The 26024-nt window shown below is 47.5% G+C and overlaps 7 protein-coding genes across 7 annotated transcripts; 3 read left to right on the plus strand and 4 right to left on the minus strand.

The window, feature by feature from the left end:
* Window positions 1–928: 928 nt before the first annotated feature.
* HD556DRAFT_1291562 (major facilitator superfamily domain-containing protein) lies at window positions 929–3800 on the minus strand. Its single transcript, XM_041299393.1, has 21 exons — window positions 3597–3800; window positions 3486–3543; window positions 3378–3433; window positions 3302–3316; window positions 3228–3247; window positions 3111–3171; window positions 2999–3055; window positions 2889–2942; window positions 2767–2829; window positions 2651–2712; window positions 2578–2593; window positions 2491–2525; window positions 2414–2432; window positions 2258–2358; window positions 2059–2166; window positions 1958–2008; window positions 1845–1897; window positions 1661–1795; window positions 1506–1611; window positions 1356–1456; window positions 929–1306 (listed from the first exon to the last, which is right to left on the minus strand). The coding sequence occupies exons 1-21, from the start codon at window positions 3783–3785 to the stop codon at window positions 1143–1145; spliced, it is 1524 nt and encodes a 507-aa protein (XP_041160482.1). The 5' UTR covers window positions 3786–3800; the 3' UTR covers window positions 929–1142.
* A 1939-nt stretch (window positions 3801–5739) lies between these two features.
* HD556DRAFT_1475083 (O-methyltransferase-domain-containing protein) lies at window positions 5740–7914 on the plus strand (the record flags this gene model as incomplete). The annotated part of the gene is made up of 11 exons (XM_041308516.1): window positions 5740–5973; window positions 6029–6209; window positions 6259–6494; window positions 6550–6564; window positions 6611–6671; window positions 6725–6864; window positions 6912–7016; window positions 7069–7165; window positions 7215–7285; window positions 7337–7458; window positions 7510–7914. 11 exons carry the CDS (start codon window positions 5740–5742, stop codon window positions 7583–7585), a joined length of 1338 nt encoding a protein of 445 aa, XP_041160483.1. The 3' UTR covers window positions 7586–7914.
* Window positions 7849–9797, minus strand: HD556DRAFT_1431952 (DNA glycosylase; the record flags this gene model as incomplete). The annotated part of the gene is made up of 7 exons (XM_041305072.1): window positions 7849–7912; window positions 7970–8426; window positions 8475–8691; window positions 8745–8990; window positions 9041–9278; window positions 9328–9404; window positions 9465–9797. 7 exons carry the CDS (start codon window positions 9795–9797, stop codon window positions 7849–7851), a joined length of 1632 nt encoding a protein of 543 aa, XP_041160484.1.
* Window positions 9798–9915: 118 nt separating this feature from the next.
* Window positions 9916–11688, minus strand: HD556DRAFT_1475131 (uncharacterized protein). Its single transcript, XM_041308517.1, has 5 exons — window positions 10702–11688; window positions 10571–10647; window positions 10387–10519; window positions 10201–10333; window positions 9916–10145 (listed from the first exon to the last, which is right to left on the minus strand). The coding sequence occupies exons 1-5, from the start codon at window positions 11632–11634 to the stop codon at window positions 10030–10032; spliced, it is 1392 nt and encodes a 463-aa protein (XP_041160485.1). The 5' UTR covers window positions 11635–11688; the 3' UTR covers window positions 9916–10029.
* Window positions 11689–15566: 3878 nt separating this feature from the next.
* Window positions 15567–18721, plus strand: HD556DRAFT_1369428 (uncharacterized protein). The gene is made up of 3 exons (XM_041302890.1): window positions 15567–15945; window positions 15999–16135; window positions 16198–18721. Exons 1-3 carry the CDS (start codon window positions 15830–15832, stop codon window positions 18462–18464), a joined length of 2520 nt encoding a protein of 839 aa, XP_041160486.1. The 5' UTR covers window positions 15567–15829; the 3' UTR covers window positions 18465–18721.
* HD556DRAFT_424172 (uncharacterized protein) lies at window positions 18688–19643 on the plus strand. Its single transcript, XM_041310559.1, has 2 exons — window positions 18688–18973; window positions 19028–19643. The coding sequence occupies exons 1-2, from the start codon at window positions 18872–18874 to the stop codon at window positions 19361–19363; spliced, it is 438 nt and encodes a 145-aa protein (XP_041160487.1). The 5' UTR covers window positions 18688–18871; the 3' UTR covers window positions 19364–19643.
* Window positions 19644–19835: 192 nt separating this feature from the next.
* Window positions 19836–21508, minus strand: HD556DRAFT_1475139 (ATP-NAD kinase-like domain-containing protein; the record flags this gene model as incomplete). The annotated part of the gene is made up of 8 exons (XM_041308518.1): window positions 19836–20250; window positions 20323–20493; window positions 20540–20640; window positions 20692–20817; window positions 20863–21006; window positions 21058–21143; window positions 21206–21298; window positions 21354–21508. The coding sequence occupies 8 exons, from the start codon at window positions 21506–21508 to the stop codon at window positions 19975–19977; spliced, it is 1152 nt and encodes a 383-aa protein (XP_041160488.1). The 3' UTR covers window positions 19836–19974.
* Window positions 21509–26024: the final 4516 nt, after the last annotated feature.

Raw genomic sequence — 26024 nt, forward strand, 5'->3', positions numbered from 1 at the left:
TGAAGCCAAGCCCTTCGGATCCGACCCTTGAGCACGTTCTTAACACTTCCCCTTATTGCCTCTTCCAGCCACCTTTAGTTGTTTAGCCTCAGTTGCGTGTTTCTCAACAATGAGGCTCAAGTCTCTGAATTGACTTCTTGGATATGTTCTAGAGGACCAGTTGAGGTGGGTACATTGTCGATGAACGCTGAAAGACAGAGGGTGCTGATCACTGACAAACCTAGGCACTTTAATGCCTGTACTGGCTACCAAGGCTGCAAGTCAAGTAGTCATTTTCTTGTGGGTCAGTACCCTAATCTCAGTTTCCATTGATAGTGCTAATATTCATGGTGCATATAGTCACCTTTCATGGCACATATAGACTGCATATAGTTGGTAGCTTTCGAGTGCCAGTGAGCATTTTCTATCATTCATGTTTTCTTTCTACTGATGTATCTGTTACATGTGCTTGGGGCTCATTTGTGGGTGGTTTGATCTAGGGCACCACTCGGGCATCTCTACTCCTTAAAACCTGGACATCGTTGAGTGCAAGGTGGAGGATACCAAGGATTGGGGAGCATATGTGGGGGCCCAGCAGGATGCACCTAGTACTGCGGAAATGGGAAAGTAGATGTGCTTGTACCATATGTTACATCCTATCTCTACTCTAATCGGAAATGGTTTGAGCTCATATCCAGACATAAATTGGACTTGCAAATAACATTAAGCACACCATTACCTAGGTCGGGTTAGCTACTAAAAGGGCTAACCAACCCCCCACACAATGCTTCTTTCCCGCCTCGTGTTATAGTCCAAAAGGCTCACCTTTCCCTACTTTAAGCCTAAGGGACAAGCCCAATGTGCATCCTCCGGTTATAGTATGTTTAGAACCTCTAATTCTACTAATCAACCCTATCGGGTTATTTTCTCATTTCCACAGTGAGTGGAGTACAAAGTCCAATCAACTTATAGGGGTCCAACTTATCATAGGAGATCTACTGTACATGACTTAACTATCTCTTAAAGATCAATACAGTAAGAGTCATCCCCCGATACAATTCAGTTAACAAAAACCAAATGAAAGAAAGCTCAGGCTTATGATGAGTAAATGACCATCCAACATATGGTCAATAACCCCAAACCCCTAGCCTAAAAAAGGAAGATCAATACAAATACCTGAAGCCCTTCCTTCTTTTCACAGCCTCCTCAAATGTAATCCCTTCCAATCTAGCAGCTTCTTCAAGACGTTCGCGGCCAGGGCCCTCCATTAATTTCTTCTCGTCCATAGCCATGTTCTTATTCTCTTTGATCAATATCCACCGCATGACTATTGATATGTGAGTACATCGAAGCGGTCATATTGGGATTTTGCTCACGGAAGCTCAGGGCTGAGGACAAAACGAGACTGCACAATGCTATAATCATGGATTGATGGTATTGAGGACCCCACGAAGCATTCCAGATATACGAGCCAATCCTGTGAAATCTTGTAAGCAATTCAGCATTACACTGATCAGAGGCCTCACAAATTACCGAGGTTCCCAAACCCATTGACAAGACCAAGGGCTGCGGCGCGTTTTGCCGGTGGACGAGGAATGGCATTTGCAACCCAGGTCAATGTCAATGCAAATCCTTTGGAAAACGTGTCAAGCTTGCAATCAGCGTTCTAATAAGAACTTACCGCAATATCCAGAGGTCATGAGGAACAATGAAAAGTATCGCCCGCCCGTAGCCATGGTGGATAGAGAGATGATATATCCAAGCATGGCCACCCACCACCAGCCAGTAATATGGAAGAATCGCTCTCCAGACCTATCTATTCATTCTGTCAAAATGACTGATACACTATCAGGAAACAGACGTACCTGCATGCCATGCATTGAGTAAGCAGCAGACTGACGTGAATATCCATGGAGGACTAGCGATCAGACAATAGTGAGCCATAATTGTGAATGTAACAACGGGATGTCATGCTTACGACGCCATCAAAAGTGTGACAGTAGTGCCGAAACCAAGCGTGGCAGTCAAGCTATCCAGCTCATGTTATCGCAATAGTTGCAAGACTGTCCATATACTTACGTGGGGAAAAAGTTGGTAAAACTCAGACCTAGAAGTTGCGTGCAGGTCAGGAACATGAAAATGATGGTCTTTGGATCCTTGATGGCCAGCAAAAAGCCATCGTAAATACTGTGACGTTCCGAGTGATGTGCCAATTAACAAAGGTGATGTGGAGTGGTGCCTTGACAGTAAAAAAAATAGAACTCGAGCTGAGACTTACGTAAGGTTATCGGAATCCTTGTCGGCCTCCCCTGCATCTTCTGCGAGGCGAACTTGACTCAAGTGGCGTTCTGCTGCGTTAAGCCATCGAGTGTTATGGGGCTACAACATGTCATGTCAGACCCGCAGAAACTTGTTCTAAAAATATGCTGCTTACAAAATCTGGAAGAAGCCACCTGGACAAAAATCGTGACTGTCAACTTTGAGTGAAAATAAAAACTCTCACAAACGCACATGGTCAAGAAGCCAAAGGCCATGGTGATGGCGCCCTACGCCAAGGGTTTATCAGCACAGAGGGTACAGGGGTAGTGTAACATATACCTCTATGTAGAACAGCCTGCGATACGAAACTCCGGTTAGGGCACTGCTCTTGAGAATAGGAATTTTGACTTACCATCTCCAGGCCGAAAGTCCCAGTACGCCTTGCATTTTTGCGAGAATTCCAGCTGCAATTGACTAAAAAGGATCGTTATCAGCTGCCATAGTCCACTGCGATGGCAGCAAGCTCACGTTTCCAAATGCATTCGAGATTAAGGAGCCAAAATAAAACGAGGCTGACCGCATGGCAAGTTCCTGAATGTGTTGCATGAGCATGAGTGGCGACTTATGATTCTAAAAAACATGATGTTCACCTTCCTGGTATACCATCGCGAAAGCAGATACACGACACCAGGATAGAACGCAGCCTGTGGAAAGCCGCACTCGTTCAGCCCAAACATCATTATCAAGAAGGTTTTTTTACTTCAGGAACACCAATGAATACACGACAAGCCATCATGCCTGAAAAGTTAGTTGTGACCTGCGCGGCGGTTAGCAAGCACGAGTTGCAGTTGCAAATTCCCAACAAAACTTACCCCAGTCAAAGCACTGGTAAGGCCCCATCCAACAACGCAGGCTCCAATATAAATTGATGGTCTGAGTCGCGTCTACTTAGTGTCGACCAGATCAAAATATTTTCAATCACAACCAACCGTGAAATATAGCCCAAAATCTGTTGACAATCGAAATCAATTTTGCATCCATAAACAATAGCACACAAACAAACCATATTCGAAGGTATCTGGTCGCAGGTGAGATGTTGTGAGTAAGATCGCGTGTGTTTGTGCAGAAAATTTGCTCACTTGCATCGGGCAATAAGTGGCATAAAGAATAGCCAGAATGGTTTCATATTGAACGGCTAGTGAATCGATTAAGCACGGATACTACGGTGGGTGGTCTACTTCACTCACTTGTCAATCCGAGATCTTGCTCTAAACCTTGCAGCCGCGCAGCGGTAACAGCAACACGCTATGCATAGTACACGTGAGCACGCTGAGGTTCATAAATGCATGTTTACATACATCAATGTAGTTCAAGAGGTATATGACCGCAGCAGTGGGTATCAGCCGGCGGTCCAATTTGCGCACCAGTGCTCGTTCTCCCGCCTTCCTGGCGTCTGCAGTCAACAGCTTGAAGTCATCATCGTCATTAGACACTGCGACTACATTTTCTGTAAAGGATTCAAGCTTCTTCTCTTCCTGGATGGACATGTGAGGCAAGGGAGATCAACGAAACGCTACGCCACCTTAACACAGTGATCTAGCCGCTCAAACAGATCTCTTTTATACCAGTGACCAGGGTCACTGGAGGCGTTATCGCAATGCCTATAATGTACTCAGTAACCCCACTCAGTCCAAAAGTGGAAGTGGAATCACCTGCTAGAGGGGAGTATATCTTGGCGAACACGTCCTGTAAATAGGTCCTACTAGGGCCCTCGCGCATTGGCCTTCACCAGTGGCTGCGCTCCGATTCTTCACTGGGAATCCTGGACTGCCAAGAGCGTCCGCCTAGTACGTTCACCCTCAAATTTGGGGTCAACTGTGGGTCCTTTTAGTCCTAGATTTTTCCGCTGACCCACAGGCTGTCATACGCTAAAAAAGTAGCTCATCATCTGACGCAACCGAAGTAGAGTATCACACAAAAGCGCACAGACAGCCATAAACGCAGCGAACCGACCCAAGAAAAGCATGATAACGGGTTTGAACGTGGGTGCTGCGGTAAAGCAATAATCTTTAGATGTCGACATATTTGTGAGGGACGCTTACCACCCATTTGTTTCACCTTAAGTTGTGCTTATTACGGCGGAATGTCAGGTTGATCACGTATGCACATTTTCCTGTACTTTCACGATCGTGCTCGCAGTCTTGGCGAAAAGTGTTGCGTGCACACTCTGCAGAGACAAAGGAGCTGAAAGAAGGTGGAGGAAACTGTAAGCCCGCTGGCTTCAAGTCGTTCCCATAATCTACATAAATACTGTCCGCGATACTGAAGTATGAGCTTTCAGACTATAGTTCCTTAACTGCTACGCCAAAAGGCAGTAATACTAGAAGCTTACACTTCAGTATCATGGACAGTTATATAGATTATGAGAACGCTAGTAAGCTAGCGGGAATAAATATGGAGGATGAATAAAAAGTTCTCAGTCAGACGAATTACGCATGGCGGAAACAGCCGCGACGCACCCCGAAGCTTGTCCGAGTGACAGTCAGCATCATGTTGATACTTACGGCAAGGCCTCAACAAGGCATGGAAAAAACGGCGGGGAATGAATTGAAGTGATGGGGCCGGGGCTAGAGCATGTTCTATTATCCGAGCTAACCAGCAGGATGACTAATAATCCCATCGGAGTCACCAGACTAGGCTTCGAGACCCAGGATCGGCTGCCGCTCATCGAGATGTTGTGGTTGTGGTTAGACACTACACCAACAATGGTATCTCCATCATTGGATTCAAGTTAGGTTAGTGAGAACAAATAGTATTGATAGCACTTTGCTGACACGTTACCGTTCACACATTTCTAGGTGGCAATCGGGCGTCTTGTGCAGAACCATTCAGCCAACCATGTCACACCATGTGGCTGCAATATTGTGGCATAGCCACGGCCCTTCCATGCAAATAATATCGACTGCTGCAATTTTGGGAATCGCTCGAAACTCAAGTCAGTAGCACCTGACGTTCAGAACCCCGTTCACTTACTGAATATCGAGCGCATACTAGCCTTATACAATGCATATCGAACATGGCAGCGCAGCAGCGGTAGACCATTTGAGGGTTCTGATGATCAAATTCCCAGGAGAATTAGAGACAATTCATCGCACGTTGATTTCTCGGGCGTACGCTAAGGAAATCTACAGATCTCATGTCCGGCAGCCTGATAGGGATAGACACTGCGAAGGTCTGCTTCGTTAATTTATGATAAGCCATCGAGCGTGTGGAACTAATCCGACTAGGTGACTGGGGTAGGCCACCTCCTGGGAGCATCAGAAGCTTTCGGCCCTCTAGCCGTCTTCCTGCTAAAAGGAAATGTCAAAGGAGGGAAGGCCTCAAGAAGTCAAGCCTTCAGTTACTCTCCTGTGAAAAAAAATATAAAAGCTTGCAAATTGTTTGCTCAGCCCTTCCATCACCTTTTTCACTATTTTGCAACCCCTTACGAATACTACGACGATGGCCAACAAGGCAAAACTTGAGGCACTCCTGACTCTGATCAACACATCCGCACGAGATGCCATTGCTTTGTATGAACAGTACGGTGACGTACCCACCATCGACCAGGCCGAACCCCACCCGTTGGACAGTGCGGTCGACCAGGTGGCTTTGAAGAGTGCTGTTCGTACTCTTGAAGGTGCTTGTGCTCAGATATGCGCCACACTTGCTCCACCTGCCCATACTGCAGTGAACGTGAGAACTCGGATGATATAATGCACTTCACTTTTGCTCATCAAATTGCACGCAGCTTGTCCAAGTGTATGATCATGCTTGCGTGCGAGTAGTTGCTCGGGAACATGTTTCGGATATTCTGTTGAAGTACCCCAAGGGTCTTCACGTTAATGAGCTCGCCAAAAAAATCAACATCGAGCCAAAGAAACTGGCCAGGATACTGCGCCTCCTAGCAACGAGAGGTTGCTACAGTGAAGGTAAGGAGCCATTTGTTGCATGGTTTGATTTCATCTCACGCTCCACCAGTTGACACGGACGTTTTTGCCAACAACCGACTGTCTCTGATCCTACTCGACGAGAACCCTGTCAAAAACATAATCTTGTTCCACGTGGAAGCAACTGCCAGGGGAGCATCAGTTTTCTATGAAACACTCAAAGATCCCAAAATTGCCTACTCGTATGATCCGACGATTGCACCTGCGATGTATGCCATTAACAAAAGTGGAACCGAAGGAACGATCTTCGACTGGATGGCACGGAATGTATGTTTTCAAATATTGCTCGTCAGAAAGCCTTGCTCATATAATTTACTCGTAGGACGGCCTACGCGAGGTAGGGATTTTGATCTCTTCGCATGATCATTCTGACATCTTTATAGTCTTATCATATCTCGATGAGGGCTCTGAACAGCATTATGGGCTCCCTCGCCGTCCTGACCCGTAAGTAGTTGAGCACGTAAAGATAGGAGAGTTTTGCGCTAACCTGATAATAGAATTCCCATTCGAAAAGTACTCAACAGTTGTTGATGTTGGAGGAGGTATCGGAGCATTTTCCCTGCCTTTGTCTAAAATGCACAAAAACGTCAAAATCACAATCCACGATCTTCCGGAAGCACTAGTCCAGGCGAGAGGCGTAAGTCAGTAGGACAATGTGCTTGTCATCAAATTGATGGGATCTAGATCTGGGCGAAAGAAAGCCCTGAAGCCCTGGCAGAAAACAGAGTCGAGTTCGTGGACTTGAACTTCTTCGAACAAGTCCCCGTCAAGGGCAAGGACATCTACTACGTAAGTGCTAAACTTTGCAGGCGACAATCTGCGAAACTAACAATGATCGCAGCTCAGAAATATCATCCACGACTGGCCTGACCACGAATCTGGGCTCATTCTTTCAAACCTTCGCAAGGCGCTCGGTCCAAACAGCCGTGTCCTCATCCGTATGTCAAATATAGCATGATCATCGTCCCGCAGTCTGACAAATTTTAGATGACTACGTGCTCCGCCAGCTGAGCCGCAAGCAGGCAGCAGTAGAATCTTCAGAGCTCGGAGTTGTTTCGGTACGTCAGGTCCGCTGATTTACATCCATCTTTGTTCATCCCCGCACCTAGGCCCCTGAACCTCTCCTTGCAAACTTTGGTGTTGGAAGCATACGTTCATACCAGCAAGACTTGAACATGTTGTTCTTACACAACGCAAAGGAGCGAACATTACAAGACTTCCTCGCACTCACGTGAGTGACATTCGACTGCTGCCTTGGTTTCACCTGATGGGTTCGGAATAGCACTGTGGCTGGTTTGAAACTGGAGAAAGTCTGGGACCTTGCCGAAGCATGCGTCTTGGAGTATTCTGCCGCATAAGTTTCTCGAGCTGATTCGATGTGTTCATCCACATAAGCATGGAGAAGATCGGAGACCTTGCTGAAGCATGCCATCTTGGAGCTTTCCGCTCGCATGTTCCAAAACCTTTGGCTTACGTGTTCATCCACGTAAGCGATGCCTGCACGTGTTCCTACACGACATGAGATCTGTGGGTTTTGCGACGAGCCTGGAATCTAATTACTGGGATGCATGTCAGATAAAATAAACTTTTGCGTTTCCAAGATAGCTTCGATGTGATATAATTACAGTGTGGTAATCCACAGCTTCTCAACGAGTTTCCACACTTTAAGAACACCAGTACCGATGCTGAACGAAGTCAGAGCATGGTTAGCAATGACAAGTACAAGACGTGAGAATACCTACTTTGCATCCTCTACTTGGGTGAGCGGTACCCACTGAGCATTCAATGTCTGCGGAATTGTATTAAGCTCCACCTCGGATACCTCGGATCCTTTTTGCTTTCCCTTGGGGTTCTTGGCGCGACTATCATTTTCCCTAGCGCCTGGGGGAACAGCTGGGCGAAGTTGTGGAAGCTCATCTCCCTCCAGTAGTACCCACTGAACACGATAGGTCTTCTTGATGTGCGAAAATACATGGACTACATCACCCGCGGACATCACTTGTATTACTTTTGGAACGTTATTTGATGAGTTAGAATTCGGTAATTTCTTCAAGCGCTCCTTGTCGCTGTTCGAGGACGGTGGGTGCATGAGTAGTTCCTGAAGGAGTGTGTATGGTATCTTGGCCAAATTGGATGCGGAAGCCTTTGTTCCTGATAAGTTAGGTAGCGTAGGAAATTCGTGTAAACCGGCTAAAAGTCCTGTGTCCACACAGTCAGGAGGTATATATCGGTTGAGCGTTTACTCACCCCCTTGGGGTCGGCGGACCAACAGAAACCAGCGATCTCGACTGTTCCTGTTTCGCCACTCAATGACATTCACAGAATCAAGTTCCTCTCGGGGCTTTTTACGCTCAGCTTTCATTGGATATATAGTCACAGATCCATTGTCTTCATCAGATGGTATAGGATCGCAAACGATGCAGAGTTCCTCGATATCAGCTTCTACAGCACCTGTATGCGAAGCCTGTGAAATAACTCATTAGGAGGTGATCAGAACCCTTGAAATAGAAAGCTAACTGTGGGTTGTGTCCTCTGATATGCCTTACACCATAGACGCAGGGGGCAATCCGAACACACAGGATCTCGTACTGCACAGACAGTACTTCCTAATTCTATCAAAGCTTGATTTATGTCACCTGGGCGCTTTGACTGTTTTATGAATGATTCAGCGCCTGCCCATAGGACGTCTAGGGTTCGTTTGGATTTGGGCTGTGCATGCAATGCTGTAAAACGACTAAGGAGTCGGTGTACATTGCCATCGAGCTGAGAACCATTGAGACACAGCAAGGTAGTTCTGGATAAAAATAACCTACCACAGGTACACAGTGATTATATGCAATAGAAGATATTGCGCCTGCACTGTATCTACCTACACCTGGTATCTTTGCTTCCATATCTTTTGCGTTATCGGGTAAGCGACCATGTAATTCTTTGACAGCTTTCTGGGCACCACTCAGTAGGCGAGCCGCACGCGAATAGTAGCCCAGCCCCTTCCACAACGAGTTGACGGTCTCAATATCAGATGCCGCGAGGTCCCTTATAGTAGGGAATCTAGATGAATTAGGCCAGATAACCCAGAAAACTAGATGTAGCGACGTACTTCGCCATCCACTTATTATAATATGGTATTACTGTCACGACTTGGGTCTGCTGTAACATAATTTCCGAGATCCAGACCTAAGAATCTGCCTGAGTCAACTCTGAGCAGCTTTTTGAAGCTTAAAGATAGATGATTACCTCGTATGCTCTTTGTGCACGTCCCTCAGCGTCGAGCGAAGGGTCAAACTTCTTGCGCCAGGGCATTTTTCGAGCGTCATGGACTCTGTCGTACCATTCCAGGAGGGCGATTCGCATCGGCTCGACAGCGCTTATGACATGCATGGACACTGGATGACCTAAAATACCGCTGACCACGGTAGAGCCATCATTCTCGTGAATCTTCTTACGCGCCTTCCTAGTCTTCTGTGTCACCTTAGTACGCGATGTTTCGTCGCAGGAACTGTCAGAGTTGTGAGCATAATCATCTTCCGATTCAGAGGCTGGACGTTGTGCGCGTTTTCGTTTGGGCATCGGCAAAAGTGTTCAGTGAGTACACACTGCAAAGTGACTGCCAGGCCAGTTCATTTCAAACTCAGACTAGGCTACTAGCGCAGGCGGGCATAGTAAGTACGAAGAGTAGTTATTCCCTCAATTCTGACAGAGGTTGACAACATTGGTGAATCAAAAAGTATGGAAGATGATATCGATAAGTCCTATTATCGAGCAAGAGGTATGAATAAATGTACACTCTTTATTTAGACTTCTAAATTAGCCTTGTCTGTCCGCCAGGAAGGAAACTGCGTCGCCTTCGTGCACGTTCAAGCGGTGGCAGGTCATCTTCATCTTTGGCAGACCTGATGCTTGTATCTGCATCTTTTGCTGAAAGATACAGCGGGTGAGTAACCGAGAACAAAGGAAATACTGGGGAATGTACCTGGTGAGCTACTGTCATTATCTGGTCGTTGCTGTCCCTCATTGTCATCAGCTTCCGACGAGAGGTTGGCTGGAATGAAATTTGACCCAGCAGCAGCGGGTGACATATGCCTCGGAAGCATAGAACGTCGCTTCTGTGAAATAGAACAACGTGAGAGCATGAAGCGCGACCTCGGACGCTGCATACCTTGTTGGTGCCCGCAACGTTGACCATTTCTAAATCAACTTTGAACTTTGCCTCATCTACCCTAGATCTTTGTTCAACGCACTCTACCACCCATGCGATGCCAACGACGAGTGGTTTGGGGTCATTCAGAAGTCTGACGCATGATCAGTAGGGTTGTAGATGATGTTGGTAAGAAACAGCTGACCGATATCGCGTCAGCGTGCTAGCTGAACCATTCTTATACACAATGTGGGTGCAGCTCTGCCCAACACGAGCAAGTATCTAGAGGGAGAGAATCATTGACAATCAAACGAGTGGCATCATATTGCGACTTACTCTGGCGCCGAGCCCTCTCAGCATGTCGACGAACAGGCTCCCCGCGTCATCACCGTCATCCGTACGCACATCCACAAATATTGCACACTTTTTCAACACCTTCAAAACGCTCTTACCTGCGCTTCCACCTTCCATAGGACTAGCAGCGGCGTCGCTCTTTGAAGGTGCGTTCCGCTGCGAAGCTGCTCCATCCGTACCTTCATTAGGCTTGCCTCTGTCCTTCGCATCCTGGGCAGATTTGAAGCCTGAGCTTGCACCCGATGCGCCATAATATGTACTACTCGATGACCGAAGCCCTGTACGTGTGCCTGCTGCAACTAGCTTGGGCGGAGTTTTCGGAAGAGAAGAGAGTGATTGCGATAAAGCATGCAATGCGCTTGATGCACGGCGCGAGTCCCACCCTTCGGGTTGCTTCCCTTTGTCGGCTGAGCCTACTAGTTCTTCAATCACGAGGTCGGCCTCCTTATTCTGTTCTTCGGATGCAGACAGTAATGGGGTTGCTACATCGGGTTGCTTCCCCTGCCCGAGATCCTCTTCCGCACCCGAAACATCGACGGTCGCATTGGCAATGTGATTATCGTCAACTGTACCTCCACCTCCACCTTTCACTGGACTAGCCATGACACTTGGTAGGCTTGTCTTTCGACTGGCCTTCAGAGATGGCTTCACAAGACCCGGACCGAAGATGCCAGTTGCGGTACGCCCAAGTGCTCCGCTCTTGTCCTTCATCCGCTTCATCATGCTGACTCGGCTAGAACCAGAGATAGTAGCATGACGTTTTAGCGAAGATGCCGTCGGTCTCGCAAAGGTTCCCGACGAGCCAGCGAGAACACTATCGTCCTTGACCACTGAATGAACGGCTCCTGTGTGTTCGTCTTTGTCTGAACTTACATTGAAGCCCAAACTCGTATTCGGCCGACTTGGTGGAGGCATCGCAAGCTTCTCCAGAGCTGTTGACAGCGTGAATAGCGAAGACTTGGGTTTCGATGGAGCAAAAATGCTGGAACCACCAATAGATGGCCTTTTTACTGGGGAGGTTCCCCCGCGTTGCTTAATCGGAGACGCCGGAAGTGGAATCCTAGAGGGAGATGGAGGTGGTCGTTGCACAGAGATGGATGACGATGAAACAGTTGTAGACGACGAAGGTGCAGGTTCGGCCTTCATGAAAGAGGCGAGCGATGATTGTTTGAGTTTTGCGGGGTCTGGGAAACTTTTGGCTGACGAGTTGTCAGAATTTGAAACTAAGAATGGAATTGTCAGAAAGGATACGATAATGATGCGCTCGACTTTACCCTTGGAAGTAGAGGCCTGAGATGATGATGTCACACTGGCAGGCTCATCGTCTGTATTCAATGAGATATTTACAGTGCTGGCTTCGGGTGGTGGGTCGCTTTCGTCCCGGCTCTCAGGCCTCTTCTCTTTCATTGATATGCTGCGTGTCACGCGACGAGGACCAGAAGATGGAAGTATGGCCTTCTTGCCTTTCGATAAGTTTCCGATAGGCTTTGAGCGCGCGGTATGGGAACTTCCAATGGTTGCCGAGCGCCCCCGTTTCACTGGCACAGGCGGGGGAGGCATGAGCGATGAGGTGGACGTGGATGGACGTGGAAGACGAGAGGGAGCTGCTGAGGAGGTTGAAGATCCTGCAACATTCAGTGACGAAGTGTTATCCACAACATCTTGAGATTGTTTGGATTTCTTCTATCAAACGAGCGTGTTAGTTCTCTATAAGGCACTCGACACTCAATGTTAAGCACACCTCAACAGCAGCAGCAAGAAGACTTGGTACGGCGGGACGGCGACCTATGAATGAAGTAGGCGGCAGAGGCGTAAGAGGAGAAAGAGACATATGCGAAGGATATGCGGTCAAATTTCGTGGTGTCCCAGACTCGACATGAACAATCAAGTTGGTTGTATCAGGAAGCTTGAGGACAAATTTCGGTACGTTTGTGAAGTGGGACATAGCGGACGCAGTATCAACATCCATTGCATGCTCCGTGTTGGGAGCACCCTCATCGGTGGCAGAGAGTGGTGTGAGCGGAGAGGTCAGGACCACCTCTGTAGGTAGAGGGACAGGCGTGATCTTCAATTGATTGTGCACCTTCCGAGGTGAACGCATCGGAGAAAGGGTTCGAAGGTCGAGTTCTGGAACATGATCTGTAGGAAGCGGAACAGAGCGTGCACGCCCAGAAAAAATGAAGCATGACTTGACCTTGCCGTTCGTAGCATGGCATGCTGATTCAGTGGCAGCGCGGACAAACGGTTCTGCCAATTTCCTGGGAGATTGTGATGTCGGTTTACGGTTCTCTACAGAGTGACCCATTGACAACAAGCTCAACGCCGGTAATGGATCTATTTTGATACGCTTTGCTTCACGATGACTTGCGGGACTGAGCAGGTCTTGATGACATGTATCAGACGACCGTTTGTTCTTCTTCGGCGACAAGAGTATTTCGTCGTTCTCGTTCTCATCTTCCTCCTCTTCAACATCCATATATCCCTCGCCTTCCTTATGTTCGTTTAGTTCTGAATGCAACTGGTTCTTCGAGGTGACTCTGGCGTGCTTGAGAGGAGAACGCGCGAGGGGTAGCCTCAGGACATGATCAGGTACGGCTAGTTGGGATCGTGTTCTCTTGGAGGTTTCGACAGACATGTACGTGTCACCGTAGAGCGAAATTGCGTGCTAGCTGTCTAATGCGGTGAGCTGAAGCGCTGTGAGCGTCAGTGCCGCGTCACGGACGATTGTCCGTTGATAAGTTAACTGAGGATTGACACTGACCAGTGACAGGTAACGTGTTGAGGCACGTGACAAGGTTCACGCCGCACGGTGGCCCGACCATGTGCATGTTCCCAAAAGCCACAGTACACATGTCCATGTCAAGTTGCAATTGTCTGGTCTAGTTGTTTCATACTACGCGATGTTCACGTCGATTCCAGAATGTTTGCTGAGACGTCTTTGTTCACAGCCACTCGCCTCTCCTAATGCTTGATAATGCCGAGGCATGCCCGCCGCCCGGCGTCGGAGTCATGATCATGTCAGACCATCGAGCCTTACTATTACTAATAACAAAGTTAGCCAACTGGACAGCCCTCGATTCATACTTCCCAGAATACACGCGCAAATTATGCCATGGATTGATAACTCTCAGATAAGAGTCCTTGAGCCACATCGCTTCTGACTCGGGCTCATGTAGGAAATTTTGCAATGCGCAGCGAGATATGGTCACACTCGGCCTTGCCTGGTAAGTCGCGTGCGCCCACCCTAGACTATTCCTCCAGACTAATCATTTTAAAATGGAAAACTGCGCATGTGGCCCGGAGTCCGAATTGTAGCACAGAGACTCAATTCAAACCACTGCCATTTCGTTTGATCCATCTAGGCTTTATAATTGGTTCTCATACTACACAGCTCTTTCAGTCACCGCCTTCCCAATGACTGGATGTTTTTACTCCATACGCCGAGAAATTTGTTATGGTTTCTTGTGGTGTTATGCTGACCTACTGCTCCATCAGTAACACATTGATTTGTTATTGAGTCGATGCTGCCCGCACTGTCTGTACAGTATATGTGCCAAAAGTATGTTTACCCAAGTCGTCTCCTATAAAACATTTTTGTCAGACGTTGATTCATGAGTACCATTGCTCCGGCACCTTCTGGTGAATCTGGTGATCTTGATCTTCCTCTTTGGAAGAACCGAACCGCTAACATCTGCACAGGAATTCTTCAAGTGTCGGAAGCTTCCATAACTTTCAACGTCAATTAGCTGTTGACGAATCATCTTGTGCGTAGCTTCTGGACCCAAGTACGTTCTTATCTGCGTAAGTTATTTTAACCTGTGTTCACCGATTGATTGTTTGTGTGTCTGGTATAGCATGGCGCGTCAGTTCCCCATTGCAAGTTTAATTTCTCTGAACTTCCATTTCATTCAATTGCCTCAATCTTAATGGGTGTATTGTATAAATCACGCATGCATAGCCCCCACGGTCCACTGACAAATGCCTGATGTGACTCGAGAAACTGTCACTTCAGTAGACTCGTTTGGAATTATCATCCCAGCATCTCCAGGGAAGCGAGCGCCTTCATTGACATTGTTGTCGTTGATAAGGTTTGTCTGCGTCGTACCTGGTTACGATGCCAGAATTCTGCCAGACTCTTCCGCACCATTGCTAGCTTCTGTTTGCGTCGATGCTGTAGCCAAGCTCATCACCCCAAAATCACCCCTCACTTGTATCTCATATCTATAACGCACCTTGACAATCACTGCGCCGCAGCATAATTGTCCTGGCAAAAAACCGGGCAGGCATGGAAATTTTCAGTGCAAGACAGCGCCACCGGTATTCTTGGCTGAATATACTGATATTCTGTCAAGGGTCAACTACTGCCATTCATCCGCCAAGATCAAACAACCCATTTGCATCACATATTAACGCGGTTGGTCACTTATTGCACTGCGCTCCTTCAGATTGCTGGAACCAGCGATTAAACCTACTCGGTGTGTGGCACTCCTATTGAAGCTTGGCTGGAAGTAATTCATCAAGAGTAAATTCAGATATCAACCGCGTAGTTCATGTTACTTGCAGCACGCCGGGCCGCAGCTCTGTTGAACCAACCTAACCTGTTTACGTGTGCTTTTTCGCGCATAGGAATTTATTGACAGTATCAAGAGCACAATTTAATGGTAGTATCTTCAAACTTAGAGGCGAGTACACGCGACACGAGTGAGCTAGCAGGACAATTGTATCTACTACTTCATTAGTGTAAAGTAAGGTGCAAAATGATACGGTGCTTACATCTTAGTCTTGAGAAAGAACTGAAATGTTCGAACGTTTTGGAGTTTTCAAATTATTAAGTTGAAAGTAAAATTGTCGTAACATAGTGGAATTGAGACATGGTATCATTCATGCGTTGCCTCGTCATTCGCCTTTTTGCGCTCGTATCTAATCTGATCTTCATGACGCCCCTCGTGCCTCGTACTCTCCTGCTTCCAACACAGTAGACCGTATATCGATGGAAATGCAGTCTCATCATATTTATATTTTGCCAAAATTCACGTAATTGGTGAGCTCAGCCATATCTCGAGTTGCCTTTTTTGTCGCCCCATCCGCAGCGCCACATCATGGACTTGTTATGGGCGTTCATGGCCTCACCACCTATCTGCGAGAGAATCAGCGAATTCTCGCCAAAGCCATCGAATTTCCCTCGAGCTCGACCGACGTGACTTCTATCGTGGTCGATGGCTGGTCGTGAGTATATGAAGATGTCGTCGATTGCTTGGTGATGACCCTACGTCCTTCAGGTTCATCTATAAGCTTTATGAAGAATCTAAGTTACCTTGGGTGTATGGTGGCGAGTACAAAGCGTTCTCTGCATGCGTTGAAGGTGTCGTGAAAGCATGGATGGCTGTGGGACTCAGGGTATATTTTGTCTTTGACGGTATGTCCCTTTGCTTCTTCATTGTGGCGCATATAGGCTCATCTAAGCGATCTTCTGAAAAGGTTCTGCCCCAGAGCTGAAGATTCCAACCCTCATCAGCCGCCTCAACCACTCGATCGTTGAAAGGAGCCTTCTGTTCTTCAGAACTTCCGAGATATCACGCTCAACTCCCCGTTTTCTGCATGAAACGCGGATGATTCCACCACTTGCATATCATGCATGTCTGCATGCCCTTCATGAAGTCGCTTCATCAGCAGACGCTCTACAAGTGCATTTCGCAGATGAAGAAGGCGATCCTTATGCTGTCGAACTTGCCGGCAGGCTCGGGGCATTTGTTGTCGGCAATGACTCGGATTTTGTCATTCTCAATTCTGGGAAATATGCAGGATATATTCAGCTCGATGATATGCTGTGGGCAGTACCCAAATCCGTGGACGCAGGCTCTGGTGACGAGGACGGCGAGTTCCGCACAGTAAAGAAAGCAAAGACAAAAAAGAAAAGCACTGCCCAACAAGTGACTCGCAGGGGTCTAATACCTCCTGAGCATAGCACGGATCTCACTCTGTCAGTTTCTGTCTACACACCGACTGCCTTGGCATCCCATTTCAAGATTCCAGTCACCCTGTTACCCTTGTTCGGTGCCCTGGTCGGAAATGATTTTTCCAACCAGTCTTCTACACAAAGGAACGTGCAAAGCTTATTTTTCGAACGACATCTAACGTTATCGCAACGCATTTCCCGTGTCGGATCCACGTTAAACGCTATACTCTCTGCTGCCACTCAGAAACGAAAAGCCAGGCATCAGGTCGGTTCAGTCATGGATTTGATTGACAGATCTGTGCACGCACTCCTAATCAGACAACCAAGCACAATGGCTTCCGGAGAAACCGATGCCATCGTTGACAGGATTGTTAACGCAACATTGCAGTACGCAATTAACAAGTATGACGGAGATACATTTGGGCCGGATGGTCTTTGGCCGAGCAAAGTGTGTGCACTGCATCAGGCAGAAACTTGCCGACTGCCGGGACTGTTCTCCCGTATATTGCTATCGGCCGATGACAACGCAGCCAACAACAACACAGCGGAGCATGATACTCAACTACCCCAGCTCCACTCTCTCTACATCTCCGCGTACCGGTCGGGTCATTTGCAACCAAAGCTCATGGATATCTTGAATACTGGGACTTTTTGGCCAAGGTTATTTTTGGAAAACCCCGACGCGGAGAATGTAGCGCGGAGTATCGGCAAACCTATTCGGGAGTGGATCTTTGCTATTTTGGAAGATGCCGTAGGGCTGCCAGAAGCGCCAGAGGGGAGTGGGAACCCCGAAGTGGGGCAATTTGACACAACTCAGATGGACGAGGAAGACGAGGATGAGCTCATTGACGTGGTGGAAGAAGACTCCGAAGACGATGGAGCCGATCTCCTCGCCCCATTGCGTGGTGAGCTCCAAAAACTCCGCGTGCCAGATGAAGGGTCAGAGATTCCGGCGTCGGCCACATCCCAATCCCGGTCTCACCTTCCACCGCGGCCAAAATGTGTCATGGAATACGTTAGGCGAGGAACTCGCGTGGCCCCGGAAAGTGTGACGGTGCCAGATATTTCCAGGCTGTTGGTGTCATCCGCGTTTCACGGCAATTACCAAGAAGATTGGACCCCCCTGCCACTCAGGCCCGCATTGGAGCGGATGTCAGTTTTTCTGCATATCCTTCATAGCAGTACTGTTGCTCTCGAAGAATTACCGAGAGAGCAACTCATGTGCGCCCTCGTTTTGCGATGGGTCGTGCGGGTGATGCACCTACGGGCAATAGAATCTTCAAATAAGGAACGGGAGAAAGAAAAATGGACTAGATCGGAAGCAGGTGCCTTCCTTGCATTTTACACGTCAGGGAGGCATAGTCTCGATTTTTGTGCTATGCCTGCACTCTCCGGCTCGGAACCGAATGCTGGATCTGAAACTACGCCAATCAACAGCCGCAGCATCCAGCTCATGGCCCAGGTGCTTATGGCAATTGAGAGCATACATCATTTATCCCAAGTTCTCTTGGTATCAGAACGAGTTCCAGTCCGTGTCCATACCCTATCAGGCCAGACATTTCATATGTTCCTTGCCCAAAAGGTCTCGAATTGTCGAGACACTCTACCGGCCGGGCTTTGGGATGCATGTACGGAGGGATTAGGTGATGCCTTTGCAGAAGAGCGTTTAGTCAAAGTCAAAAAATCGAAGATCGATGGAAAGTCCATTGAGCGACCGTCAGTGCGGAGAACGACGCGTGTCGGGGCAGCTGGTAGCCAGTTCGGGTTGTTGGCTGATCTTCAAGTTTAACGTTCTTGTCGACTTCCTGTACTATTTGTTGATATCAAAGAATACTGAGATGAGCTCAGAGTTCTGTAGACTAAGAGAGTAGTTAGCAGTTGGCGGTGATGTGGCTGCACTGGTTCAGCATGCAGTGGTCGGCTGTCCCAGTGACTTGACAATACAGCTTAACATAAAGTTTGGCTGTGTTTTCTAGACTAATTACATAATATTTCGGAAAATGTAATTTAGTATATGCACTGCACCGCATCTGGCGGGTTTCTGGCAAGTACAGCAACTTCAGAATCCGGCAGCCTCACCGACACGGAAATAACAAAGGCTATTGTACTGCATCACACTGGCCCCAATAAAAGGTCTGCGACTATGCCCCTTCGATTCTGCACAATATCTCTTCCGCGCGCTCGTCATTACTCGCCATGCGAACTTCTACAAGACGCCAGTCCCCAGCCCCCGCAGATGTTATCACGTATCGTTTTAATAATCGAATGATGTATGTGCCCCCTGCAGAGAGCTTCGATGTGAGTCTTTCAGTCCTAGTCACTCGACCATTAGACTGAACACGATTATTGTAGCAAGCAGTTACATTTGCTAGATCAGCATTCGAGGGTGACCTCACTGGGATTGACAAGAGCCGGATATCCTTCTCGCTGAATGTGCTGGCGAATGGGAAGCAGAGCTCTGTGGGTATCAGCAGTGTGGCATGGTCGAAAATCATGTCCCATATGGCACAATATGAGATCATAGACGTGCATGTCCAGCCAGTGCTCAAAGTATCAGGACCCCCTCCGAGCTATCGGTCTTGTGGCTCAACTGGGGACGCCGAGAAGGAGCATCATTCGTCATCACATTCATCATCACCTCTCCACGGTCTCATTCCCAAACGTCTGTTTCAGCGGCTGGGTGCCTGAATGCAGCATAATACCGGGCACCTCTGGGCTTCCTGTTTCACTATGTAAAGATGATACCTTCACATGCGGAATATCGTTATGGAGAGCACATGTTTTAGTATACCAAATTGTGTCAAACACTCATTTGTATTGCATTCTTTCAGTTATGAAACGACGGTTATTGTTATTTCAATATTTCATACATGTAAATATTACTGCTGTATTAATTCAAATGGACATGAATAGACGTGTAGTATTACCATGCTTTCACCATTATGATCATGTCACATACAGTGCTCGATATGCGCGCTTCTCAAATGAATGGGTTTCAAGTTCACTTGTTATCTGGACTTAATCAACAAGCTGTATCCAGACGAGGTCGGGTAATCAACGTTGCAACGGCGCATAAACGCTGACGCTCACGGAATATTTGATCATCTAAAATGCTTGATAGTTTGCCGCTGGCATTGTACTGCAAAGGACAGCGTATAACTACACGACTAAGTACTGGAAGCGCTCGATCAAGCGCCATCCAAGATCAAGCGCCAATCAAAGCGCTTAATTTCCTTCGCAGCCAACATCAAATAGAGCATGTAATGGAAGAACGACATCTCCGGGCGCTTACCTCGAACCTAGTGTTTGCCACTGTAACGAAGAAGCGCCTTGCTCCTAAATGTTGCATTGTACTGCAACAAATTATTGATGTCCCGGACCCAATCATCCTCTTTTCCAGGCCCAACGCCTTCTTCGCCTGGTTGTTCGTCTCCATAATCGGATATGGAGGAGCGGTTAATGCAAGGCACTGGGTATGGTGAGGCCTGTATAGTAACGGACTCCCCTGGATTAAGAACATGCGATACACGCCCGTCCATCGAAACGCCAGCCGCAGCACGGGAACGATCACCGATCTAATAATGTGAATCAAACGTTTGAGTAATAGCTTCCACGTGTTGTCATGATACACCGAGCGCATTACTCACACACAGCGTTAAAGATGAGGATGAGGGGAAGACGAGAGGTCTAAACGATAAACTTCGTGGACATATTGGCACGAGCACTACAGCACTCAAGGAAGGATGTACGATAGGCCCTCCAGCTGAGAGAGAGTATGCAGTTGATCCCGTAGGCGTTGACACGATCACGCCATCAGACTGCGGAAATCAGTTACGCGCGGTGCTTGGGAGATTTAGTACGCACAACAGCCTCCGTGAGATGTTGCCCGTCTACATAAATATCGATGGTATTAAGATGTGGACTTGACCCACGGTGTAGCGCAATCTCATTCATAACCTGCCATTCTAGAATTGTGTCAGCATCGTGGGTACATACTTGAACTGTTTTATCCCAACCATCATCACCGAACCCTATTTTTTTGCGATCCTTGTCATAGAATATGCACGACAAACGCATGCGATTGAGGATGGTTGCCTTGCCCTGAAACACTGCTTCAAGCCCTTTCACAAAGTCGTCGATATCTATGGCATGTTTAGTGGCGTCCTGGGATTGGCGTGTGCACATACGGAATGGAAGGAGAAAGCCAAGGGTGCCCATTGAGAAACTTAGCACAGGAGGGACCGCTCCAAGACTGAAGAGTGATGCAGCATGGAGAATGGTACCGTCACCTCCAAGAGTTACGACAAGATCAATTTTCTCGGCATGAGGCCCTGTGATGGATTTATTGAAACAGGTTGTTTCGGCGTGTACAATCTACTCACCGGGACGCCACACTTGTGTGCCGAATGGAATGTCTGGGCGGTCTTCAGAGAACACTTTCACACCCGGGTACGTCTTTGCTACATGACTGTGGTATGTTAGGCACCACCTGTTAATCGGCTGAAATAACACAGGAAGACTATTGCGCACTCCAGTAGTTCATCAATTGCCCCAATCACAGGCTCAGTTCGAAGCTTGTTCACAATTAAAATGGATCGTGGAGGGTATGATGTTTCATTTATGCTGTCTTGTTGAGCGTTAGCGGTCCACGATTGTGAATGGAAGGCAGCAGACAAACGCTTGGGATAAAGGACGAGAAAGACGTGAATGTGGTAGTTGTGGGATGAACGGATTCGCACGCGAAGTCAAAGGTAGCGACGGTCGATTTCGTCTTCGAGTGTGGAGACAGCGTCGAAAAGGGGAAAGAAAAACTCGTTGCACATGGCTGGCCATAGCAGTTAACATGGCTGCCAGTAAGTAAGCTTGACTTACATAACTGCACCGTGCAGCTCAAGTTTACATGCCACACCGTGACCGATGCATCTTTCTTCTTGCCACAACCTTGCGAAATGTTCCCACTCGGTAAAACATTCGTAAATCAACTACAAAGAACTCTTTCTCGTTGAATCCGAAGACACTGTATAATATTCTGGAACCTTTCTTTTTTGCCACTGCCAATATTTATGGCAGTATACCTGTGTTGATTAAGTTACGAGCGAACTTCTGGTTTGGTCACTTTTTTTAATGTTGGTCTCAAGCGCTCACAGCTTCCCAGCCCGTCGTGACGGGACGGCCTGAATCAAGCATATATATACTACAGCACTTTGTTCAAGCGAAGAGGCGTACTTCACGGATCAGTCCGAAGGGCACACAGTGCAAGTACTACGCGGCCAGTGCACGAGTACCCAAGTCCTTCAAGTACAATTTAGTGGAACGACTGTCTTCCTCTATGGTCTGGACTCTGGCTACTACTGGGGGAGACTGGTCCGAACTGGGAGTGGTTCCTTGGCGTTGAAACAGTGTATCCGCCACTGTGTGCCTGCGTGTCAAGTGCTACGGCACTACACTATAGCCTACGACAAAACCCGCTGAGCGGCTGACTAAGCCAATACGGTGCTACCGGGTGCTAGCGTGAAACATTAAAATCGACGCCCTAGAGTCATCGCTATCATGTGCCGGGATTGTACTCTGATCAATACTAGATGTTTCTAGTGATCCGACTCGAAGATGCATTAGGCTATCTCCGAGGTTATGCTCTTGACGACAGATATGTCGCCCTTCGCCCAGTCGGCCCCTTGGCTAAAGCATCGAAGTATGGTCATGGTGGTTGCCGACCCATCTTTCTAGTGAAAACTTTTTCAGGTCCGAAGAGGAGCGCCTTCTCAGAGGCTTCTGGCGCTTGCGTAGTGTCAACTCTGGAAGACCTGTATAGCTGGCGGTAAATCTTATCAGGACCTCCACGATTTATATGTCGATGACTCGTGCAGGAGAAGCAATTCCGAGCATCTAGAAGCACATTCATCAAATCGTGGCGAGTCGATTGGGTGCAATTTGACAACACACATCGATGATAGACCAAGCAGGCAGTTTCATATCACATCATTCCTACAGCTACAAGAGTTTGCGACCCGAATCGTTTTCGCTGTTGGTGAGAGCTGTGACCCCTTGAATGTGCGTACAACCGGTGTATGTGCCTCCGTCAGTTACTACATCACTGTCTGGATGCCTTCAAATCTCATTATTATGAGTATGACATCAAAACGTTGACGAGTCCAGCTTGCTTTCAAATTAAATAATTCCCTGACTGTCGTGGACTTGGAGAGCCTCTCGAGTGGAATGAATAGGAGTCTTTATTTGGTTTTATTTGATAGTATGACATGACCCGCAAGCCCCTATACTTGCGAGTCTCAACCTCCCTCTCGCACCATGTCTTCCATCGGCAACGCTAACGATATGTTCAGAAACTTTGAGAGACTTAGCCGTACGTTCAACAAATTTTTTACATCAAATTATACATGTTGATGATGATTTGAACATATCTAGCAAAAGTTCAGGAGCCTACTGAAATGTTCCCCCAATCGGAACGACAATCTATCTCACGGCATGATGATGGTCTCGAGCGGGACGAATTGTCAGACGGATCTGAATACAACCCGAAATCCCGCGATACTAACCGTCCAACTGTAAAGAAACCGAAGGGATTCAATGTGTAAGTATGGACATATACCTCATGGGGAATTCTGTATTAATCATCTGAGAAGGGGTCGACAAAGGGGTGGAAATAAAATGAAACTCGACCGCAAAAAACGAGCATTGGTTCGTGCACTCGCAGAGCTTGATAATTGGGACCACAAAGAGATTGCCGCCGTCTTCGATGTATCGCTTCTTCCCATCAAAAGGACCGTGGCCAACGACTATCCCTCGGTAGACGACAAACCATGGGAGGATGCAAAATTTTATGAGAAGAGTGACCTTGAACAGTTGATTTCGATGGTCAGTCTTGAAAATTGTGTCTCTCGAACTCATGCATGACATTCGCAGCAGCTGTCGGCTGCCAAGGAGACACAGAACAAACAGAACAAACCCAAGAAACAGGTATTATCAGTCGTGATGTCAACGCATGTTTCTCATGAGGTATCTTATCGAACACTAGGACAGAACATATGTGAGATCCCCCAAGAAAACTGTAGTTGCCGCTTCCCCTCCTGCATCGGCTCCTATGGAGGTAGAAGTTCGCTTGTTCAATCATGATGTTGCAGTCTCATATGTGCCCAACCTGTCAGCCGGATTCAAATACAACGTGCAGCATATTCAGGACGTTTCGAAACGAAGCGATACTTGTTCATGGGGAAAAGGTCCATTCGATACTTGAGGAAATTGGGATTGAAGATGACGAGACAATGTTCGCCGTCCTGATCATGGATGATGAACGGTTGAACGGCATGCTACAAGAGGCCAAGCGTCTCAACCTCGTGGAGAAGTATTCCGTCATTCAAGCGCTGAGAAATTTTGGGGAGAAGCACAAAATAGCGAGGTAGAACGTTCATGATCGATGTTTCCTATTCGGATCATTCCGAGTCAATGAGATCGTTCACAGGTGATTTATTTGTTACCGCTACATGTTGCAACTTCATTATCACAAAGACTTTGGGCATATTTAGCCTCTTCCTTCCATCCGCACTAATATGACATTCCATCTCCGAGATGCTAACAGAAGGAATCATCACATGACTGACGACTCCAGCTTCGACTAGCTCGAGAGTTGCTGACACGATCTAATTAGGTTGGGTTGGACCGAGCGTTAGCTCGGGATGGGACGCAAGCAGGTGGAGCCGCTCGGGAGGGCGGGATACCTGCTTACGAGTTCGATCGTGCCACAATTCTTCAAGGAGTGGAAATGGGATGGTAACAAATTGACGAGTAAGCTACCAGAGATCTGACTACGAAGTATTACGGTTAAAACTACGGTGCAGCGAAAATACATAGGAGAGTGGTGGGTGGGCTTAAAGAAGGACTGTTTGAGCGAGTGAGGAGTTCAGTGAACGACGAACTTCGATGTCGTAGGAGGAAGGAAAACGAATGAGTAAGCGAATAGCGCTGCCGCTCAGCTGGACGCATGGTGCCGGGATATTCCGGCAGGCTGCATTACCCGGCACCTGGGCATTACCTCGGATCTTAAAACTTTTCTTACGACGCTAAGAGAGGCTCAGGCGCGGTGGTCGCTCTTTCGGTTTACACAATAATGATGCACATATTGCATGCTTCTGAGCTTCCTTTATTCAACCCGCCTGTAGAACGGAATTCCAGAGAATTGAAATGTTGTCGGTAAGTGGAAGCTGAGTACTGCCTAGACTCGACGATGACCAGTCTGACGTAGGTCTTTTGAGAGTGGCCTGCATATGAATCATTGAAGTACTCCACCGAATTCAATCTCCATATTGAGTGCCCCTTCGACGAATGGGGAAATATGATATTAGGGATATTCCCATTCAACGTGTGCTTACAAAGCATAAGTACCAGACTTCTATTTTTACTCGTTTGCTTCTGTCAATTTCAAAAGAATCTCGGTCACGGGTAGGTATTGGGCGTTGCAACGTTGAACATTTTGCTCCCCTAATCGGTTCAATAACGCCAGGACTTCTTTCTTTTCAAATTTCAGCGGAAATGAGCGTTTGCATGTCCCCTGGGCCAGTCTGGCTATCGTCGTGGCAAAGGCGCAACTTAAGTCTAGTTGCAGTGGGCCTTCCCGGATGACTCATGACTCCATTTGTCGTTGCATAGACTGAACTCGTGCCTGTATACTTTCATTATTTACGAGAACGAGAACGTCCGGGGAATGGCTACTCCAGGGCCTAGGCTTAGGCGTAGGGTAAGTGGATTTAGCTTCGCGCTCGTCGTGGTGGATAGTCTTAGCACATCACGAGTTTTGTCAAGTCACAGTTGGTATGAAGAAATCTACAAATACATCGAATTTGAACTATTCCATGTTGGCTCCATGCATGAAATAATTTAAATCATGGATGTCATTCCACCAGGCAAATGGAAGAATCCGGCAGAATGTCAAACTACAGGACTAGATCTCTGCTGGCCCCTGGGGCCTTGCACCTATAACGATAGACAGTACATCATATTGCTCTCTCTGTATCCAGAAAAATATTAGCCTTCTTCACCCCACGATACTAGTAACCTTTCTCGATCGACTCAAAGCAACTGCACTTCCTCTGGCACTCGCAAAGTAGATTGTACAGCCTGTACCATCTCGTATATCGGTAGACACGTTTAAAAGATTCGAGCGAATCTTTGTTACCATATGACTCATCAGAAGGCCGTGGCTAATGAAAAGCCAATTCGTCGACATCATGCGACACCAGTGCCCAGCCAGGCATCGATGTCAGCACCACCAGTCCACTACACGCATCTCAGATCTCAGACTCAGAACAACAACAACGATCTTGCAGGTCCTGAATCC

Source organism: Suillus plorans (assembly GCF_016647745.1).
Source record: "Suillus plorans strain S12 chromosome Unknown HD556scaffold_26, whole genome shotgun sequence".
Lineage (NCBI taxonomy): Eukaryota > Fungi > Basidiomycota > Agaricomycetes > Boletales > Suillaceae > Suillus > Suillus plorans.

Excerpts from the sequence above, each read along its gene's own strand:
- HD556DRAFT_424172 (XM_041310559.1), top strand. The coding sequence starts at position 18,872 with ATGCGAACTTCTACAAGACGCCAGTCCCCAGCCCCCGCAGATGTTATC. Across the intron at positions 18,974-19,027 it reads CCCCTGCAGAGAGCTTCGAT|CAAGCAGTTACATTTGCTAG; the intron begins GTGAGTCTTTCA and ends CGATTATTGTAG.
- HD556DRAFT_1291562 (XM_041299393.1), bottom strand. The coding sequence starts at position 3,785 with ATGTCCATCCAGGAAGAGAAGAAGCTTGAATCCTTTACAGAAAATGTA. Across the intron at positions 2,830-2,888 it reads CGCGATGGTATACCAGGAAG|GAACTTGCCATGCGGTCAGC; the intron begins GTGAACATCATG and ends CAACACATTCAG. Across the intron at positions 1,307-1,355 it reads GTCCTCAGCCCTGAGCTTCC|TCATGCGGTGGATATTGATC; the intron begins GTGAGCAAAATC and ends ACATATCAATAG.
- HD556DRAFT_1475131 (XM_041308517.1), bottom strand. The coding sequence starts at position 11,634 with ATGCCTCCACCAAGTCGGCCGAATACGAGTTTGGGCTTCAATGTAAGT. Across the intron at positions 10,520-10,570 it reads AGCACGCTGACGCGATATCG|ACTTCTGAATGACCCCAAAC; the intron begins GTCAGCTGTTTC and ends ATCATGCGTCAG. Across the intron at positions 10,334-10,386 it reads ACGTTGCGGGCACCAACAAG|AAGCGACGTTCTATGCTTCC; the intron begins GTATGCAGCGTC and ends TCTATTTCACAG.
- HD556DRAFT_1369428 (XM_041302890.1), top strand. The coding sequence starts at position 15,830 with ATGGGCGTTCATGGCCTCACCACCTATCTGCGAGAGAATCAGCGAATT. Across the intron at positions 15,946-15,998 it reads ATCGTGGTCGATGGCTGGTC|GTTCATCTATAAGCTTTATG; the intron begins GTGAGTATATGA and ends TACGTCCTTCAG. Across the intron at positions 16,136-16,197 it reads GGTATATTTTGTCTTTGACG|GTTCTGCCCCAGAGCTGAAG; the intron begins GTATGTCCCTTT and ends TCTTCTGAAAAG.